This window comes from Prunus persica, chromosome G8 (assembly GCF_000346465.2).
Source record: "Prunus persica cultivar Lovell chromosome G8, Prunus_persica_NCBIv2, whole genome shotgun sequence".
In the NCBI taxonomy this organism is placed as follows: Eukaryota; Viridiplantae; Streptophyta; class Magnoliopsida; order Rosales; family Rosaceae; genus Prunus; species Prunus persica.
The window spans coordinates 12,066,687-12,086,855 of record NC_034016.1 but is presented as its reverse complement, the minus strand read 5'-3'; the positions used below and the strand labels follow the sequence as shown (position 1 = coordinate 12,086,855).

The following is a 20,169-nucleotide window of genomic DNA, read 5'->3' as shown; positions in this document are numbered from 1 at the left end:
TTAAACTCTGCACTTCTCTTTATGCACCCTATATTCTAAGTTCACCCCAACTTCTAATTCAAATTTTCACAATTTCTAAGAAAACCCCACTATCTTTCCAAACTACCCCTAAATACACACACAATAGAAAAAATAAATAAATAACTCATCAACCTCACACTTCGCACCCCGCTATCTTGCCCCTCACCACTCTAAGTTCATCTTAACATCACATTACTTAAAAGAAATTAAAACACTTTTGTCAAATGTGTAGCATCATTATTTTATTTTTTTTATTTTTTATTTTTTTATTTTCTTGTTCAACAAAGCAAACCCATGTGGCAATTTCCAGATTATATATCAATCAAAGGCTTAGGTAGGCATTGTTTCTTTACTTTGCAATCAAGGTCTATTTTTTTCCCTTTAGTTTTGTTTCTTTAATTTTGATTATTATTATTATTATTATTTTTGATTTGTTTGTTTGATTATGATTTGTAAAGAGAAGATGAGAGTGTAGTATGTTTTTTGGATTGAAAGAGAAGAGTAATATGGCAATAAGGTGTAGAGGAGTTTGTGTTTTTGTAAAACTTAATATGAAGAGTGGTGGGGTGTGTGTAGATGTACTAGGGTTAAGTATTAAGTTGGATGACCTTTTTTTGTCTTTTTACACAATAATAAAACTTAAAGCTTAATGATTTTACACAATAATAAAACTTAAAGCTTAATGATTTAAGTATTGGGATAAACAAAGAAAAGTATGGGGTTTAAATAGAGAAACTCTTAAAAAAATATAATGGGTAGTTGTGTTCTATAAAAATAGGATCTATCATCTGATTTTTCTTTTAATTTTAATTTTTTAAATATGAAAATGTGTGAATTTACCATATTATCATCATTTAATTAATAATTTCAATTCTTAATATTTGCATTAACCAAGGGCATTTCATGGTATTTTGAATGTTTTACCATTCTCTACATTTTGTTTTATATATATAGATTTCAGACTTATTGTGTGATTATTAAAACATAATGAATAAAAAATCATGCTTGTTCATTCTTTCTCATATTCTTGACTTCGCCGATTGATAACTTCTCTCAATCTAAATTAGTAAAGATGTCAGAAAATTATATTTAACAAAATCTCTTTGAGATAAAATGAGATCTTTAGCTAAAATTTGTAGAAATGTCAACAACAACAAAAATCAATCATATATATTAGTTATTTTGCCCTTAAAATGAATCAATCTCTGGGAGGTTCCTAGGGAGAAAGTGACTTCTTACTGACTAGCTATCCAATATGCTTGTATCATTTCACCTCAACACTGATTAGATTAGAGCATCTCCACCCATAAGGGCTAAGTCTAGGGCAAGGGCAAGCAAGGGCTGCCACTATTCACATGAATAGTGTCAGCCTTGCTATTTGTGGTTCCATCCATGAGGGCTAAGTCTAAGGCAATTACTATTCACTTAAATTTATTTTTTATTTTTTATACTTAAACCATTGATTTTGATAAGCTTTTCGGATAAAATTCTCACCTAAAAATCAAGATAATATTTTCGGATAAAATTTTGAAATTAAAATTGGTGTGGAAAGTGAATAATATTGGTAGGTATGTATAGAAAAAATTTCCAGAATTTTTTGATATTTTTTTAAAAAAATTTTGATATTTTTTTCAATTTTTTTTAGCCAAAAATTGGACAACCGTTGGATTGTGCAAGATTTTATGATCAGAGGCTCCTGGAGAAGCCACATGGCTTGTAATCATTGGGCAATGTGGGCTGGTGGGTCCAACAGTAAAAAAAAAATTGAAAATCAGCTGCTGACGTCATGCTGACGTCAGCAGCCCGAGGGCAACAGCCCAGTCAATTTCTGCCTGTGGGCTTGCTCGGGCTGGTGGGTCCCACGCTTTGCCTGAGCTGGATTTCCTGCGCTGGAGCCATATTGGGCTTGCCAGGGGGCCTTTTGCCCAGTTTGATAGCAGCGGTGGAGCTGCTCTTAGGGTAGATATAAAAAAAATATATGAAGCTATTATTGGCACTTTAAAATATCATCATGCATTCATCTAGGTGTATTTTTCTGTTATGTTTTAGTACAAGAGAATAGTATATGATGATTTTTTCAGAGTGCTAATAATAGTTTCGTAAAAAAATTAATTGTTGAATTAAACTGTTATAAAATAATTGAAATATTAATCTGTAGCTAAAATAGCTACAATAACTTTGAAGTAGCCATTTAGTCATTTTAGCAGCCCTTCCGAAAACAGTTAAACTATTACAGGGTCGGTAAAAAAGCGAACAGTTTTACTTTTGACTATTATAAGATTTTTAACTTACCATCATTGCAACTAATACATGTTGCTTGAGCTTGACCCAAGGTTTCATATCACATGATTAGTACTAAACATACTCATTACGTGTGTATAATAATGTCCTTGAATACATTCCACTAGGAAATACATATATAATATTATTACTATATGTAAATGTTTTTCAAAATAAATTATCATGAAAAAAGTACTTCAAAATTATTTAATTCATTTGGTTATACCACAGGATAAAAACATTGGCACGTTGGTTATACCGTAACCACATCATGATGTTGTTTACTTATCTGACTCTAATCAAATAAAGAAAAAAATTTCCTATAAACAATGAAAATGCTCATGATAATAATCAAAAAGGTTAGACAATTTCCAATTTAACTTTTTTTTATATATTTTTTTTGGCATAAATGTTCTTTAAATGATGACGGAAACACCGTTTATTTATATTAATTTACTAACTGATCAGTGCTTGAGTAGTACTTAGTTTGAATATCATAAGATTTTTCTTTTTATTTTTTCAATCTCCATGCATGCCATGTTTACCTTCAAACATATTGGCGATTGTACGTAGCATGTGATTTGTCTGATCTTGTTTGTTTGTTTGTTTATTTTTTTTTTGTTTTTTTGTTTTTGTTTTTTTTGCTATAACAACTCTTGACTGTGTTACTATGCAAGTAATAATATACAATTGGAATTTTGACTGTCCAAGAAATTTTGTTGACATAGTGATCACCATAAAATATTTCTTATTTCAGGATGCTAAATAAGGAGGTTGAGTATTGTTAGTATAAGTACGAGTTCATCGAAATGTTGAATTAGGGGGTTGAGTATTTGTAGGTTTAGGTGTAATTCTCTTCATATCAAATCAACATGCTGTTGTGTTTGGTCACTGGAGATATTGTACCCATTTTGGCTCTTTTATGACCTTATACCATGATATGTTTCATCAATAATTACTATCGCTTTTTCGAATTTTTTTTTTTCTTATTTCAACGTAGGAAATATATATTTGGTGTGTAGTCTCTTTTAACTCCTGTAACCCTAGTTGGAATGAAAATGAAGTTCAATTTCAAAGTTTTTCAATAAATGACAAACTTGCTATTTATAAATTATTATAGTGTCTCTTCTTATCCATCGATAAGATCATTTTCATAATTAAAAGTTGTAAAAATTGCATTCAAAGTAACACATGGGACATTGACAATTCATCACCCCTCCCCAATGAACTAATTTACCTTTTGCTTCCAAAAGTGGTAATCTCAACTATGGTTAATTTCACTATTGACATTAAAAAAGAAGGCTATGATTGAATTATTAATCGAATATAGTTTTAATACTTTTGAAATGGCTTACCTTCGTTTGGCTTGATAAAGGAAAAAAGATTGATTTATATACCCTAACCCAAAATAAGAGACCAAGAAGATGGATTCACATATTTTTTCTTTTAAAATTTTTGATAAATTTTTGATTCATTTAGCGTCTAAATATATGATTAGATGTTTATGCGCAAAAGCGTACGGATAATACTACGTGACAATATTGATTATAAGTGAGAGAGTAAATAACTGATTAATATAAATTCTTTATTTTAATATTTTAATTTTATTTAACAACCGCCGTATTTATTATTTAAACTCAAAATTTTCTCCAACAAAATAAGTTAAACACGATTTGACCAAATGAACATTTATCGCACTCAACATTTGTGGTTATCGTAATCAACATTCAACATGTATTTTTCTCTTTTAACCCAAATAACAGAAAAGGAAAATTTTTTCATTTTGTCATAAAAAAAGAAAAAAAAAAAAAAGGTTATAATGAATGATAGAGATGAGACACCTTATATAGATTCATAATTATATGGGAGAAAAAAAGAGAGGGTAAAGACGTAATTGTGGGTCCCAAGAAACTGTAGCAACACAATCCTACAGAGACGGGCTTGTCTTACTGACCAACACCAACCCATATAGCATTAACAATAAAATCCAATTTTATTTTGGGTTTTAACGCTAAAATTCAACATAGAAGAGCAAATTTCTAAAAAGACCTTGTGCTTCCCTCATTCTTTGGCTTGGAAATGGACCATGGCTGGCTCTTTGCTGATTCACAACTTCAACTTGAATCTGCACGCTGGAAGAGTACAAACAAAGAAAACAAAAATGGAATGGGTGATCAATTTTGCACTCATTTTTGCTTGGAGGGCTTTGATTGCCACAAGTAAAGCAAGCAAAATGCATTTGCAACCTTTTGTTTTTGAGGTGGTCCTAGAGGTGTTTGTGAATATGCCTGTGTGACCTTGAAGAGAAGCTAAACTAGCTGTCACTTCCACTTTTTTTTTTTTTTTTTTCCTGACATTCAAATGGCTCACGTGCAATTGGGGGACTTCTGCCCTTTTGCAAATTACCAATGTCCATGTGGGTTCTATTTCAATCATATCATATCTTCCCATCCCATTCATCAATTTTTTTGGGTGTGTTTTTGGTTTTCGGTTCTTCTTCTTGTTGTTTTCAGCATAAAATATCAACCTAATTCTAATTAGAACAATCATTAGAGATCAACAAACAAAATGCCCTATAAGGAAATTGTATTTCAAATAGTTAAGAGCATTTACTCTTGTATCCGCGGTTTTTAAGTTCGATTTCCCTCTCCACCATTATTGCTCATATCAAAGAGAAAAAAAACCCAACAGCCAATCCAAACGTGTCATGCCATCAATACTACACAAGAATCAAGATGGTTGTACTGACTGTAATGTCAGAGTTTAGTTGTTTAGTTCAATCACACATTTGCATCACACTTCTATCAGGCCCCAGTCCAAGAAAGTTGCCTAAATCTGGAGCTTTGATGTGAATCACATCCCCACTGATTGACAAAGACACTTTCATAATCAAGATGTGATGAAAATAAAATAAGTAAAATCAGAACATCAATTAAACTATAAAATTCCAAATATGAATTTTCAACTCACAAACTATACAACAATTTTTTGTTTTTTTTTGTTTGTGTGTGTGTGTGTCTAGAAACTTAGGTGCCAAGATCATAGAAGAACAACTCAATACAAGCTCATGCATAATCAATCAACATTTATTGACAAAGACAAGTTATTTGTCATAAAGTTTAATAAAATCAAGCTTTCAATCATAATCTAGAGGCTCCCAAGATCTCCCACCTCGATTCCAAAGCGTTATTGTGCCTCTAAGTATTTCCACACTAGTCAAACCTATCAGTCCAACCTCAAAGACAACCAAAACTAAAACCAAGCAATGTCTTGCTCTTATTCGGAAGTAGTTATTCATTCTTATTTGTCAATTATAGTTTAATATGTGTAAAAAATAATTTTTTTTTCTTTGTATCTGTATATATAAAGCAAAAAGTAGAGAATTGTGAAACATTCAAAATACCATAAAATGCCTTTGATTAATGTAAACATTAAGAATTGAAATTATTAATTAAATTAGGATAATATGGTAAATTCATACTTTTTCATATTAAAAAAAAATTAAAAGAAATATCAGATAATGAATCCTATTTTTATGGAACACAACTACCCATTATCTTTTTTAATTCTAAAATAAATTTAAATTTTTTAAGAAAAGTCCCTTGCAGGAGTGGAAGCTTGTGTAGAGAGACTAATATTTAATAAATTATCTATGCATGTGTGTCATACTATAATTTGCCGATAAAAACGAGTGATACAAGAAGAGTTCAAAAATGGTGACTTAGAAAGGAACTCAGAAGGCCCAATTCAGGTCATGCAGGCTTTAACACCATTGGACTTTAAGTCCATTTACATGAAAAGGGTATTGGACTTTTGGGCCATTACCCACAATTCCCCAACCAAATAGAAAATCAACAGAAAAAGCTGTCGGCTTTCGGCTAAAAATCCATGTCCCTACTTGCTTGCTTTCCCTTATCCTAGTGGCACAGAGCAACACCCTGTTACAGTGGCACACAGAACAAAAGTAGACAATGCTTGCCTCTGTTTACAATCCTGCAATCTCCTTTCTGTTTCCATGGTCGTCATCCCCTAAACATGGTTCTATCTCTCTCTCTCTCTCTCACACACACACACACACACACACACACACACACACGCCCACATTTTTCATTTGTGTTTTCTTAGCTCATGACCAAATATTTATTAATTTGTGAAGTGTTTGGTATATGGTCTTGATGCTTCAGGGTTGTTTAGTTCATGGAAGCAATTTTCAGGAACTGGGTTGTTTTTGTATGATAATGCGAACAAACTAACAAAAAGAAGAGGTCCAAGACCAATACCAATGGCTTTTGGAAGCAACACAGATGAGGCTGAAGTGGGGGTTTTACTTGGGGAGAGGCTTTATCTTGGAATGGACTTTGGTACTTCAGGAGCGAGGTTTGCGCTCATCGACAAGCGAGGGACAATTCATGCTGAGGGAAAGAGAGAATATCCTCATTTTATGGTATGCTAATAATTTGTGTTGCTATATATCTCTTCTTTTAATAATATGTGTTTAGTTCCATTTTAATTTCTTGGATTCTATATATCCATTCTGTTGCTTCTAGGGACTAGTATGAGATGGAATGCTTGAAACCATTTAAAAATAACATTTATTCTGATGAGTAGAAATCAAACTTTTGTGTTGCTAGGGAGTGTGTGTGTTTGTGTAGAAAATTTATACAAGGCTTGTGCTTGACCACATATGTGCGTTAGGCCAGTTGGCCAGGGCAGTGAGCCCGCCCCCCTTGCACCCAACTTCGAATCCCCCTCCCCATAGGTTAGATTAATTTAGAGTAATTTATCGCTTGCATTAAAAAAGGCTTGTGCTTAACCGAGAATTGAATAGTACTGTAATGGGGTTAATAGTTGAGAGAATTTCGACGGTAGAAATTGGTTTTGGAATTTTTGGGGACAGTTGTATTGACATTTTCAGTCAGAAGCTACAAGGAATTGGTGGTTTTCATATATAACTGGATAACTCAAAGATCAAAGTTGGAGTTAAGTATGGTGGAGGTGGACCTTACCAAGAAGAAGGAAATGCTTTTGTGATTAGTTGCACCATATTTTCTACTCCAAGTAATTGATATCTGCTTTCTATTGTTTAGAAAGAGTGAAGAAAAGGTGGATTGGGCGCGTTCATGGAAAGCGACACTCTTCTCACTACTTGAAGACATTCCATCTCATCTCCGCAAGCTAGTTGCTTCCATTTCCATTGATGGGACTTCTGCAACTACTCTCATTGTAGACAGGTGGATATCTTAGAGATTTGATGCTTGTGCTTGTTTTTGTATAATCTCATTTGAAGCAGGCATTTGAATTTAAACATGCAGCAACACAGGGGAACCATTATGGAGACCTCTCCTATATAACGAGAGTTGCCCTGATGCTTTACCAACAGTTAAGTCTATAGCTCCTCCAAACCATACAGTCTGCTCTGGTTCCTCCACTCTGTGCAAGCTTGTCTCATGGTGGGAGAATGATGATTCAAATAAAAAATCTGCACTTTTGTTGCACCAAGCAGATTGGCTTTTGTGGCTTCTTCATGGAAAGCTTGGAGTGTCTGATTATAATAATGCCCTGAAGGTATTTTTCAGTGATCTTTTTACATCTTCTGGCTGTAAATCATTAAACTTTTGTCTGTAGATATTATAATTTCATTTAAATGTCTTAGGTTGGTTATGATCCTGAGCTTGAGTCCTATCCACCTTGGCTCCTCTCTCAGCCATATTCACAACTTTTACCTTCTGTCAGAGCTCCTGGAACTTCAATTGGTCATTTGAAAGAGGATATAAGATCAGATTTTGGTATATTTTCCTGGCAAGTTTCCCAGTAGTGGACATGTATAGCACTTACAAACTTTTTTAATACACAAATCCTATTATGCATTTATGCAATGGATCATTGAGCAAATTAACCTAATGTTAAGTCTGTACAGTAGCAAACTTAAAAGTAACTTTCGTTCAATTTGTTATGGTTCACCACAATTTAGGAAAAACAACAACTAATAAAGAGTGTCTTTTGAAACCGCCTAAAACTTTAATGTATGAAATAACATGTTCATATTGCCCCTGTGGATAATATATGTTTTCCTGGATATTGTAGCAGATTTATATTTGAAGGTGATGGGAGATGATCATGTATTTTTAAGACTGTCTGTCATTAGTCTCAAATAACACTCTACTATCTAATACAATTCTGGGTAGTTCCATCCAGCAAACAGTGCTAATGCATCAGATAGGAAAAAGAAATACTTATAATTGTTCTTATATGCTTCTTTTATTCAGGTTAAGACTGAATTATGGAAATAGCATCAAGTCATACAGTGCATGTCTTATCATCTGCCTATTGCACCTTAAACCTGAATATATAAAATGTCCTTGCAGGTTTCCCAAATGATTGTGTTGTATGCGCAGGAACCACTGATAGTATAGCAGCCTTTCTAGCAGCTCGTGCAACACAACCTGGGAAAGCTGTAAGCGTTCCATGTTTTCCTTCTCACTCACTCAGAAAGTTTCATTGAATTTGTATGCATTGCTTGATGTGAAAAGTTCTTGTGGGCTAGCCATACTGGAAAGCTCTCATCACCAGGTCTTAAATATTCTGGGGGTTCAAGTTATGACCATGAAACCTCATTCTGTTTCTGCACTTCCAAATCCTATGCAGACCTTATCTTGGTCCATACATTGAGTTTCCTAGTACTTTTATAAAAAAAAATATTTGTACATACGTTTCATGTCTTATTTTCCTGAGGTTTTGTTGCTTCCCAATGGACTCATGCCCACTATTGATCCTTAATTTAATTTGTGTATAATTTTTCTACATAGGTAACTTCTTTGGGTTCGACACTTGCCATAAAACTGTTGAGCACTACTAGGATTGAAGATGCACGGTTTGGGGTGTATAGTCATCGCCTTGATGATAAGTGGCTTGTTGGAGGGGCTTCAAATACTGGTGGAGCAGTTCTTAGACAAATTTTTACTGATGAGCAACTGGTGAAGTTGAGTGAACAAATTAATCCCATGGAAGCCTCTCTTCTAGACTACTACCCGCTGCAAACCATTGGCGAGAGATTTCCAGTGGCAGATCCGAATATGGCTCCTAGGTACATGGTATTTTCTGTACTTCTTGAAGGAACTAGAAAGAAATATCATGAGAATGATAGATGCTTGACAGTATTATCCAATTTATCCTGGTATGTTGCATATATTCTTAGGTTCTCATCTGCAGAAGCATGGTCAATCTTTCTCGTAATACAAGTAATACATGATAAGATGTTTCTCTAGAAATATTATGTATATATTCCCATTTGTTTATTTAGTGGAAACAGAACATGGTGACTGCACCACGTTCATGGTACAAAGTATAAATAATCAGCTGCAACTTGGATGGGATTAACAATAGGATCATGTAATCAGGGGTTGGTCATCTAACACTAAGAGATGAACAACTCATGGGGATTTTGGTTATCCTATGCTTCAAAAACCCTTTACATGAGAAAGTCTTGTACTTGAAAATCTGCTTGTCAGCTTAACATGCCTGAAGAAAGCAAATCTTAAACCAGACATTTCAATATTTTTATCTCTATTTGATGGAAAAAAAAATGTTAAGTGTTCCAAAGTTTATCAATTTGATTAAGCATACAGCTCAAAATGTTTCTTGTCAAGTTCTTGGGGTGGTAAGGAAAATGCCAACCATCCTTAGAAGGAGAAAATAGAGATGATGAATCTGCCAAAGTACTTCACTATATATAAAACCTCGCTTAGGGGTTTAGTGCGTCGCGACTCATAAATTATCAAATGGGAAGCAATAGTTAATTTAAGATCTTTTAGAAAAGGAATTCTTCATTTGGCATTGGCTTTGCTCACAATATTTGCTTGTGCAGTCTCTGCGCCGGACTAATAATCTCCGGTGGTTTAAATGGTTAATTATTTTTTTGTTTTTGTGCAGGTTAGATCCTCGTCCAGAAAGTGAGGTTGAGTTTTTGCATGGGATTCTTGAATCCATTGCACGCATAGAGGTATGGAAATTGCCTTCTTTCTGATCAAACTTGATCAACACTGTTGAAATAGGAGACACTTAACAAAATAAAACCAGATGCTGATGGCAATAGAACCTTCACTTTGTGATTGTGAAATGAAACAGGCAAAAGCTTACAGCTTGCTGAAGGATCTAGGAGCAACTCAAGTTGATGAAGTGTTCACAGCTGGGGGTGGCGCGAAAAATGAGAAATGGACAAAGATAAGAGAGAGGGTACTTGGCTTACCTGTGAGTCGTGCAACTCAAACAGAGGCTGCTTATGGAGCTGCTTTATTGGCGTTGAGGGGAACTGATGAGAAATGAATGTATTATATGTAACCTGGTACGATCTTTTTGAAGGTGGTGAAGAAAGCTAACATTTTAATGATGATAATTGTATACTTATTCATTTGATACCAATGTCAATATAAACTTAGGCTTGTTTATTGAATTCTATAGTCTTTGGACTTTCATCATTGTCACCATTTCCGTTTAATTTTCTCCATATTTTGATCATGTGCTGCACACGCGACCAACTGTGAGTGACAAAAAGATTGTACCAGGTTATTACTTCCCTAACGATCCCACGCACTCCGTAAGTTGAGGTTGGTAGGATTGTTAGGGGAGTAACAGTAACATGTCAGAACATTTTTTGCCCTCAAAAGTTAGTCACATAACAGAAATGACCACAGGGATGAAAGCGTGGCACTGAAAAAAGTTCATAGACTGGAAAATTCAAAAAATGAACTTAGAGACTAAACTGAAAGTCGGGTAATAATTCATGAGTTATTTATTGCTACACTTAACTCTATCCTTAAAGCAAAGAGCTTGTAACTCAATTAACAAAGAGCATTTAGCAGACTCAAGAATCTAAGTTCAATTCCCCCTTTTGTCAATATTATTTATATTGAAAAAAAAAAAAAAAAAAAACTCTATCCTTGGATTGGATTAGGCCCGAATATTTTAGCCATGATCGGTCAAAGCCCATAAGACCAATATCAGGCATGCACTTTTTACGTGAGCAGAGGTGGGACTTTTGCATTTGCGACCAAAAGAAAATGAATATTCAATGCCATTGTTCGAGGAGGTTGCAATGATCATCCCCTCCACTCACATTACCCATCAACATTTTTTATTCAAAATATGTGGTTAAACAGAGAATGTATATGCATGGCTCCCACCATATGCTATTTTGGTTTCTCTGATTTTCTCAAACAAAAAAAATTAACATTACTTTCAGGTTTCCGAGATGGTTTGCATGAGACCCCAAAAGGGCAGGAAGGAAAAAGAGGAGAGGCAGAGGGTTCAAAGCAGAGGATTTACATTGTCATTTTCTTCTGGTGAGTCTTTTCTTTGCCGAGGTATTTCTCATTTTTTCCATTTTCCCTTTTGCAAAAAGTCTCAATATTTTGGCTTTTTAGGTATTGGATTGTTCTTCGTCTGATTTGCCTGGGATTTTCGTTTGAATCAACATTTTTGGTGGGTTTTTGTTCTGAATGTGTTTTTGCTAATTTTTTAACAATTTTGTTTGTTTTTGGTTTTGATTTGTTGGCTACCCATACGACTATGTTGTCTGATTAGTTTTCTATACATACAGATTGGGACTAGAAATTAACATCCTTATCTATTATCCAGAGGAAGTAAAAAAGACAGAGAAACATGGAGTTGGTGGTAGAAATGGGAGTTAAAATCAGGAAATGTGTGACCATACCAATCAGAACAAGTTACAGATCAGTTTGTAATCATCCATTTCTTGTGGTCATGCTGCTTTTCTTGATATGTCTGCACAGAGTATTTCCTTATGTGTTTTCTCTTTTGGTGACTGCATCCCCTGTTTTTGTCTGCTCTGCTGTTCTTCTTGGGACCCTTCTGATTTTTGGCCAACCCAACAATTTACCAGAAATTGAAAAGGAACAGAAGAGTAGCCATGATATTGCTTCTCTTAGAACCGGGGTTTCGAGGGATGGCGTTGTTGTTGTTGAGAGAGATGGGGGCTTTTCTTTTGAGAGATTCTCAGGAAAGACAAGGGAGATTGCAGACAGCAGTGAGGCTGAGGATTATGATGGTGGTTCAGTTGCTTATGTGCCACTTATTGATGAGAGTTTGCAGCACAATCAGAGTGAGAGGAGAGCGGTTGAGGATATGGAAAGAGAAATAGACAGTAAGGAGTTGGAAAGCCGGAGAAACATTCATAAAGAGAAAGTGAGGCGTCAAGGCATGACAAGGGGTGTGGAGGCTTTTGAGAAGCAGCATTCTTTGGTTCACAAGGTACGACATGAGAACCGAGAGCGGTTTCGCAAGGGTGATCACTTGGAGCCGTCTCTAAATGGCAGTTGTGATGATGATGCTGACGATGATGAGGGTTCAGATACCAGGTCAGATAGCGCGGAGAGTTCATCACCAGATGCATCAATGGCTGACATCCTTCCCATTCTTGATGAGCTACACCCGCTTTTAGACTTAGAAGCTCCACATCCTGCCCTTTTGTCCCATGACGAGTCTGATGCTGCTCATTTGTCCCATGATGAGTCTGATGCTGCGTCTAACATGAGTAATGATGGCAGTAATGAGACATATGAAGATGTTCTCAACCAGCGTGGAGAAGTAGAAGAATATGGAGGTGATGAGGAAGAAGCACAGGGTGGCAAGGATGATGAAAGCAAATCTGCAATCAAGTGGACAGAGGATGACCAAAAGAATGTCATGGATTTGAGGAATTTGGAGCTTGAGAGGAACCAATGGTTGGAGACTCTTATTGCAAGAAGAAGAGCAACAAAAAGCTTCTGTTTAACAGCTGAGAAGAATCTAATTGATTTAGATAGTTCTGATAATCCTTTTAATGTTACACCACTTTCAACAACAAGGCACAACCCATTTGATCCTTCATATGATAGTTCCTATGAGAGTATGGGGTTACCACCCATTCCGGGTTCTGCTCCATCAATTTTGTTGCCAAGAAGAAACCCTTTTCATCTTCCTTATGAGCCAAATGAAGAAAAACCTGATCTCAAGGGAGACCATTTTGAACAAGGTTTTATGACATTTCACCCCAAGGACACGTTCTTCAGCAGGCATGAAAGCTTCAGTTTGGGACCATCAAGCTTCGGGGATGCCAAGAAAGAGAGGCAAGATTTTAAGTGGAGACCTGTTTTTGTACCGGAACAGTTGGGTTCAGAAGGAACAAGCTATTCCTCTTTACAAAGACAATCAAGTGATGTTAGTGATTCAAAGTTGAGTTCTACTGCTGATACTGAATCAGTGAGTTCTGCAGCAGATATGGATGACAGGAAGTTCAGCGAGCAAGACTTTGCTAAAGAAGCAGAAGTGATCTCCAACATTTACCATGCTTATGATCTGGTTGGCCATGGAAGTCAATCCTCTGAAGATGTAGATTCTCTAGAAATGGAACGCGCTGGAAAAAGGGAAGCTCAACGTGATGAGCTAGAAATAAAATTGGGCAAAGTGGAAAATCTGGAACCGAGCTTGTCTGGTACGGGAGGGTCTAATCCTGTGGAAATAACGAATGACATTCGGTCGAAACCACGACCATTTAAAGGGGACAACAGCAGTAGGTCAAGCTTGTCATCAGTGTCAGAAATTGATGAAAGATTTTCAGATGTTAGGAAAGGTGGAACAACAAGTTTGGAGCCAAGAGGTGATCATGCTGCGGAGTTCGGGATTTCACCACAACCTCCACTTGAAGAGTCAGAAAGCCAATTTACGAGTGTGATGATGGATGACAATCAACATAAGGAGCCAATCTATGATTCAAGCCCTCCAGAATCTGAGAAGGTCCTTTCCTTTGATTCCATTTCTTCTGATATGCAAGTTGAGATATCTAAACTGGTTCCACTTCCGGCATCAGCTGGAATGCGTGATCCGGTAGAGCAGGATTCTGATTTGCATGGTGAGAGCAGAGAGAAGGGTCCTTCAGAGGTAGATGTCAATCTCCCTAAGACTTTGGATGTGAAGGCAGCTTCTTCAAATTCTAGTTATCAAAACGTTCCTTCCAAAGAAAAGCAACCAACAGAACAGGAAAAAGATGTGTCCTGGTCAGATAAACAACGTTTTGATGACCATAGTGCACTCCATGTAAGCTATGCAGTCATTATCTGTTACATTATTTCAAACATATTTCCTCAATCAAAGTAGGTTTGTACTTCTTTTGTACCTTGTGAATTGTCTACAGCACTGATATAATTAAGTTGGGTGGCCCTCCTTTCTTATGAGTTCCCTGGACGATCCGAATTTTTTCCAAGACATCAAACTTCCCTGTTCTTTTTCTGCCATTAAAGCAAAGTTCTATAGAAAGGGTACATAAACCAAATAATTGTCCATGAGTGCAATGTCAAGCTGTTGAGACTGATTCTATTTTTTTTGTTGGATGATGCGCCTGTCAAAGTGATTTACTTCATGTGTGGCCTACGTAATGCACACCAAATAAGAGGTTCTGGATTTATGCCTGTCTAACTAGAGTTGTGTTTTAATTAATTCCATGGTCTTAAATTTTATTGCAAACTTGTGTTTTAAGACTATTAATTCTGTTGCATTCGTAGTACAAGTATATTTTTCTGGATATCTTTGCATCTCTGCATAAATATATTCTTTGACCTTCTTGGTATGATCTTTTCTCTTTTATCTTGTACCAGTCAAACCAATTTTGCTGGTTAGATTAAACCATTTAGCTAGGGACTATGGACATCCATTTGAAGTCACAATGGTACTTTTTTTTGTATGTTTATATAGAAAATTATATAAGATTTTAATTATGGCTTCTTTGAAATTTTAGGAACCGGCTATCATCTTGCCAGAGCCCAAAAAGGATTCAAGCACCATTCAGGATGTGAATGTACTGGAAGTCCGTGAAGTTCAGGACATGAATTCTAAACCCACCTCAAGCAAGGAGATTGCATCAAGCACTATCGAATCTGGTTTTCAGAAACCTACCACTACTCATAACGCTTTGAAGCAAGTCTCAGAAGGTAATGTTGGCGAGCTTCCAAAACCATCAGATTCAAAGGATGGTTCAAAAAAATTAGAAACTAATGCAGTGGGTACTACAAATGAGATTGCATCAAGCAATACAGGGTCTAGTGCTCAAGAAACTACCACTACTCAATCTGCTCTGAAGGAAGTCTCTGAACGTAATGTTAGTGAGCTGCCAAAGCAATCAAATTCAAAGGATGGATCAGAAAAAGTGGAAACTATTGCAGTGGGTTCCAAAAATGAGGCTGCATCAAATATTACAGGGTCTGGTGTTCAAGAAGCTATCACTAGTGATATTGCAATGAAGCAAGTCTCAGAAGGTAATGTTGGTGAACTGCCAAAGCCATCAGATTCAAAGAATGGATCAGCAAAAGTAGAAACTAATGCAGTGAAATCTAAGAAGCATCTTTCATCAAGCAGTACAGGATCTGGTACTCCAGAAACTATCACCATTGATCCTACTGTGAAGAAAGTTTCAGAAGGTAATGTGGGTGAGCTGCCAAAACCAACAAACTCAAAGGATGGATTTGCAGAAGTAGGAACTAATGCAGTGGGTTCTTCCAAGGAGATTGCATCAAGAAGTACAGGATCAGATGTTCAGGAAACCATCAACACTTATACTTCTTTGAAACAAGTCTCAGAAGGTAATCTTGGTGAGGTACCAAAACAATCAGATTCAGAAGATGGATCGACCAAAATAGAAACTAATGCTGTGGGTTCTACCAAGGAGGTTGCATCAAGCAATGCAGGATCTGGTGTTCAAGGAACTATCACTACTCATACAGCTTTGAAGCAAGTCTCAAAAGGAAATGCTGCTGAGCTACCAAAACCATCAGATTCAAAAGATGAATCAGCAAAAACAGAAACTAATGTTGTGGGTTCCACCAAGGTGGTTGCATCAAGCAATGCAGAATCTGGAGTTCAAGAAACTATCACTACTCATTCGGGTTCGAAGCAAGTCTCAGAAAGTAATGCTGGTGGGCTGTCAAAACCAGCAAATTCAAAGGACGAATCCAAAAAAGTAGGAATTAGTGCGGTGGATCCTACCAAGGAAATTGCATCAACCATTACAAGATCTAGTGTTCATCAATCTGTCACTACTGATCCTGCTTTGAAACAAGTCTCAGAAGGCAATGCTGGTGAGCTACCAAAACCATCCGATTCAAAAGATGGATTGACAAAAATAGAAACTAATGCTGCGGGTTCCACTGAGGAGGTTGCATCAAGCAATGCAGAATATGGAGTTCAAGAAACTATCACTACTCATTCCGGTTCGAAGCAAGTCTCAGACAGAAATGTTGGTGAGTTGCCAACACCATCGAATTCAAAGGATGGATCTGAAAAAATAGGACCTAATGCAGTGGGTTCTACCAAGGAGATTGCATCAAACAATACAGGATCTAGTGCTGATGAAACCATCACTGCTCATACCGCTTTGAAACAAGTCTCAGAAGGTAATGTTGGTGGGCTACCAAAACCATCAGATTCAAAGGATGGACAGACAAAAGTAGGAACTAGTGCAGTAGGTTCTACCAAGGAGGTTACATCAAGCAATGCAGGATCTGGTGTTCAAGAAACTGGCACTATTGATACAGCTTTGAAGCAAGTCTCATATGGTAATGTTAGTGAGCTGCCAAAACCATCAAACTCAAAAGATGGATCTGAAAATCTAGGAACTAGTGCAGCTTCCAAGGAGATTTCATCAGACAATGTAGGATCTGGTGTTCAAGATACTGTCACTACTCAATCTGCTTTGAAACAAGTCTCAGAAAGTAATCTTGGTGAGCTACCAAAACCGTCAGATTCAAAAGATGGATCGGCAAAAGTAGGAACCAATGAAGTGGGTTCTACCAAGGAGGTTGCATCAAGCAGTGCAGGATCTGGTGTTCAGGATGCTATAACTACTCATACTTCTTCGAAACAAGTCTCAGAAGGTGATCTTTGTGAGCTACCAAAACTGTCAGATCAAAAAGTTGGATCCCTGAAACAAATCTCAGAAGGCAATGTTGGTGGTGAGCTATCAAAACCCCTGGATTCAAAGGACGAATCGACAAAAGTTGGAAGCAATGCAGTGAGTTCTACCGAGGAGGTTGCTTCAACCAATGCAGGATCTGGTGTTCAAGAAACTATCTCTATTCATACGGATTTGAAGCAAGTCCCAGAAGGTAATCTACGCGAGCTACCAAACCCATCAAATTCAAAGGATGAATTGACAAAAGTAGGGATTAATGCAGTGGGTTCTAGCAACGAGATTGCATTAAGAAATACAGAATCTGGTGTTCAAGAAACTATCACTACTCATACTGCTTTGAACCAAGTCTCAGAAAGTAATGTGAGTGAGCTTCGAAAACCATCAAGTTCAAAGGATGCATCTGCTGCAACAGTTGGGACTAATGCAGTGGGTTCTACCAAGGACATTGCATCAAGCAATACAGAATCTGGTGTTCCTGAAAATATCACTAATACTGCTTTGAAACAAGACTCAAATGGTAATGTTGGTGAGATACCAAAACCATCAGATTCAAAGGATGGATCAACAAAAGTAGGAACCAGTGCAGTGGGCTCTACCATGGAGACTGCATCAAACAATACAGGATCCGGTGCTCAAGAAACAATCACTACTGATGCTGCTTTGAAGCAAGTGTCAGAAGGTAATGTTAGCGAGGTGCCAAAAGTCCCAAAACCCTCAAATTTAAATGATGGATCAACAAAAGTAGGAACTAGTACTGCAGGTTCACCCAAGGAGATTGGATCAAGCAATACAAAATCTGGTGTTCCAGGTACTATGACAAATGTTGATGAGCCGCCAAAACCATCGGATTTGAAGGATGGATCGACAAAAGTAGGAACTATTGTAGTGGGTTCTACCAAGGACATTGCATCAAGCAATACAGGATCTGGTGTTCAAGATACCATCACTACTCATACTGCTTTCAAGGAAGTTTCAAACGGTAACGCCGGTGAGCCGCCAAAACCATCAGATTCAAAGGATGGATCAACAAAAGAAGGAACCAATGCAGTGGGTTCTACCAAGGAGATTGCATCAAGCAATGTCTCCACTGATACTGCTTTGAAGCAAGTCTCAGATGGTAATTGAGTTGCCCAAACCCCTCAAATGTAAAGGACGAATCCATAAAAGTGGGAACTAATGCAGTGAGCTCTACGAAGGAAACGAATTAAACTTAGCCGTCTCCAATTTCCAAATTTTGTAAACAAATTTCACTTCGAAATCCCAGAAGCATTATATGCCACAAATCATTTCATTTCTCTCAGAATATACGGATGAATTTGATGTAAATAGTACTACAAGTCCATTGTTTTCATTCATCATAGATTCGGAAGATACTGGTTTGGTTAAGCAATTCAAAGTTATCAAATTGCTTCAAAGTCATTTTTGTTGTCTAGACAAATAGTAGTGTAAATAAGCCCTATGGGCTAAGTTACCAGCTCAAACAGCAGGTTATTAATATTGCTTTTTTATTTTGGGGTAAATGAGGAGAGAAACTTTGGGATATCATTTTTTGCTATTCTCGATCAATAACGCAATGATACATAGGATAACTTTTCCACATGTCATTGGCCAGAGATAGCAAAATAGTGCTATCCCCATTAGAGCATCTCCAACTAATATGTCAAAAGTGCAATATAGATATTTAACGGCTAGAAATAACATCTCACATCACTCTAATTGAATTGTTAAAGCTAATGTGGAATAAAGGCTAGACGTTCAGTTGTTACTTTTGATATTCTAAAAGCAAGATGTCGAATGAATATTTTATCAATTTTTAAATATAGTTAGTTGTTTGATTTATTATTTTCCTTTTTTATTTTTTTTCTTCTTCATCTTGAATGATTTGATAGTTACAAATTTTTTCCTTATTTCTCTTTTCAATTTATTTCCAATTTAAATCAACACTAAAATGTAATAAAATAATAGTTTAATTTGACATATCAAGTGAAATGTAAAATTATGTAAATGTCAAATTGTCACATTAGTCATCATATTTAAATTTAATGTTTGATATTTGATATTTTCCTTGAAAATGCTGTAAAATGTAAGTTTTTTTTGGGTGAATGAGAGATAGATAAACAATAATTAAGCATGGGTTCTGATTGTAACTTACAATGGAAGGTTAATGAGAGCCGTTGGATGATAATGATGAAAAAACAAACTGATCAGTTTTGTCAGAGAAAGATGTAGACCGGAGAAAGTAGTGGAGTGTCTGTAAGTCTCATGGGAAACATTCGGCCTGAATTGAATCGGCGACTAATCAGAGAGTAGAGAGTAGGAGAGTGGAGAGTGAAGAGTGTAGAGACAGGCAACCAAAAAGGACAATCACCAAATCCATGCATTTAATACGTAATCATCATGATTCATCACTGAGATCTTCCTTTCCCTCTCCTGCTACCTCTTGCTTGCCCCCAGAAATTTAGTGTTTTCCTCCCCCACGCGCTTCTTATGTGGGCTCTACACCTTCTCCATGAGTTATTTGTTCGGGAAATTCTCTGAAATGTAAATATTATTGTAACGAAGTTATCAAATATCGCCATTATTATAACAAATGTCAGTTATGTAAGTTAATTAAAGTATAGTGTCTCTCTCTCGTTGCAATTGAATTTGAACCTATTTTATGTATTATATGTAATATGATCAATAATATCAACATAATATTGACACTTTATCTATACTAGCCTCTCTGCACGCGCTTCCGCGCATGCGAGAGGTTTTTTTTTAAAAAAAATTTAAATTTATTTTAGAATTAAAAAAGATAATGGATATTTGTGTTCCATAAAAATAGGATCCATTATCTGAATTTTCTTTTAATTTTAATTTTTTTAATACTAAAAATTATGAATTTACCATATTATCCTCATTTAATTAAT

The 20,169-nt window shown here is 36.1% G+C and overlaps 2 protein-coding genes across 4 annotated transcripts; both read left to right on the top strand.

Moving 5' to 3' along the window:
* LOC18766433 (xylulose kinase) lies at positions 6,193 to 10,795 on the top strand. Of its 3 annotated transcripts, none has more exons than XM_020553901.1 (9): positions 6,193 to 6,339; positions 6,486 to 6,745; positions 7,393 to 7,532; positions 7,614 to 7,866; positions 7,955 to 8,087; positions 8,667 to 8,755; positions 9,108 to 9,392; positions 10,231 to 10,300; positions 10,426 to 10,520. In XM_020553901.1, exons 1-8 carry the CDS (start codon positions 6,273 to 6,275, stop codon positions 10,252 to 10,254), a joined length of 1,251 nt encoding a protein of 416 aa, XP_020409490.1. In that variant the 5' UTR covers positions 6,193 to 6,272; the 3' UTR covers positions 10,255 to 10,300; positions 10,426 to 10,520. The 3 variants fall into 3 exon arrangements, with proteins under 3 accessions (XP_020409490.1, XP_020409488.1, XP_020409487.1); XM_020553899.1 differs by having other exon boundaries at positions 6,197 to 6,339; positions 8,697 to 8,755; positions 9,108 to 9,385; positions 10,426 to 10,795; XM_020553898.1 differs by having other exon boundaries at positions 6,198 to 6,339; positions 9,108 to 9,385; positions 10,426 to 10,795.
* On the top strand, positions 11,576 to 18,695 carry LOC18768124. Its single transcript, XM_020569602.1, has 3 exons — positions 11,576 to 11,639; positions 11,897 to 14,391; positions 15,089 to 18,695. The coding sequence occupies exons 2-3, from the start codon at positions 11,959 to 11,961 to the stop codon at positions 18,380 to 18,382; spliced, it is 5,727 nt and encodes a 1,908-aa protein (XP_020425191.1). The 5' UTR covers positions 11,576 to 11,639; positions 11,897 to 11,958; the 3' UTR covers positions 18,383 to 18,695.

Coding starts and splice junctions, on each gene's coding strand:
- LOC18768124 (XM_020569602.1), top strand. CDS start 11,959: ATGGAGTTGGTGGTAGAAATGGGAGTTAAAATCAGGAAATGTGTGACC. Junction 14,392..15,088: donor ATGACCATAGTGCACTCCAT/GTAAGCTATGCA, acceptor TTGAAATTTTAG/GAACCGGCTATCATCTTGCC.
- LOC18766433 (XM_020553898.1), top strand. CDS start 6,273: ATGCTTGCCTCTGTTTACAATCCTGCAATCTCCTTTCTGTTTCCATGG. Junction 6,746..7,392: donor GAGAATATCCTCATTTTATG/GTATGCTAATAA, acceptor TTGTTTAGAAAG/AGTGAAGAAAAGGTGGATTG. Junction 10,301..10,425: donor AATCCATTGCACGCATAGAG/GTATGGAAATTG, acceptor GAAATGAAACAG/GCAAAAGCTTACAGCTTGCT.